Source organism: Orycteropus afer, unplaced genomic scaffold, assembly GCF_000298275.1.
Source record: "Orycteropus afer afer isolate SDZICR_OR568_19922 unplaced genomic scaffold, OryAfe1.0 scaffold00061, whole genome shotgun sequence".
Taxonomy (NCBI): Eukaryota; Metazoa; Chordata; class Mammalia; order Tubulidentata; family Orycteropodidae; genus Orycteropus; species Orycteropus afer.
Genome location: NW_006921648.1, coordinates 1102798 through 1103715, shown reverse-complemented (window position 1 = coordinate 1103715; position 918 = coordinate 1102798). Strand labels below are relative to the sequence as shown.

General features: G+C 73.0%; 1 protein-coding gene across 1 annotated transcript in view; it reads right to left on the bottom strand.

Annotated features, from left to right (window-relative positions):
* The window catches only part of NTN3 (netrin 3), a gene marked incomplete at its 5' end in the record, with an annotated part of 6387 nt that overhangs the window by 3174 nt on the left and 2295 nt on the right, over nt 1-918 (bottom strand). Inside the window, one exon of the mRNA XM_042780785.1 lies at nt 6-293. Within this exon, the coding sequence (XP_042636719.1) occupies nt 6-293 (288 nt within the window). The remainder of the gene's footprint in view (nt 1-5; nt 294-918) is intronic.

Sequence of the window (918 nt, the reverse complement as noted above, 5' to 3'; positions counted from 1 at the left end):
CCCACCCCGAACGCCCGCGGGTCTCTGCCGAGCCGGCTCTGGGCATGCGCAACGACGACTGGCAGAGGCCGCCGCGGAGCATGCGCTGGCGGAGCACCTTGTCCCCAGCGGAGGGCGGGAGCTCGCGCGCTGTCCCTGCTGGCGCGAACGAAGAAGTGCGGGGGCCTGCGCGCTCCCGTTCAGGGCAGGTCCGGGAGCGCCGGGCGCCGGGACGCGGTGACGGCTGCCCGCAGGAGTCGCCGTCTTGCCAGCCACGCGTGGGCCTGTGACCGCGCGTCCGCGACGTCCGGTCCCTAGCAGGCGGAGAGGGGACGCACGGGTCCTGGGAGGAGACTTGAACGGAGGGGACGGGAGGGAGAACCGGAGGAATCCTGGGGACGGGATTGGAGACCCAGCTGGGGACAGGGCCGCGGCCCCTTAACTGCAGGGACGGGAAAGGCAGGCAGGTGACAGGCTGGGAGGGCCAAGCTAGGACCGACGTGGCGCCAGAGGTGGCGCGCAGCTGCCTCCACCGGGGAGGAGGCGCAGCGCCCTCTGGGGGTCCTGGCAGGGGGTGGGGGTGTCACCGGTCCACAGGCGTCTATTGGGTCCACAGAGCCTCATGGGGAGGTCAGGGCGCTCTCTGGAGGCTCACAGAGTCGTGGGGGGCAGAACGTCCCCACGGTGCCTTTTGGAGAGCGCAGACGGCGCGAAGCCCATCGGAGTTCTCGGGAGCCTCCAAGCAGCTCCTGGGGACGGCCGCGCCCCTGTGTCGGGCGAGGTGTCGCCGCGTCCGCTCACACGTCCCTCTGCCTAGAGGCGTCAGGCGAGGGAGGCACCGGGCGGGCACGACGCGGGGGCGGGAGTCCAGACGGGCGACTTCAGCCGGCAGATGCGCAGGGTGGCCGCGCGCCACGGGGGGGCGCTGCTCCGCTCCCG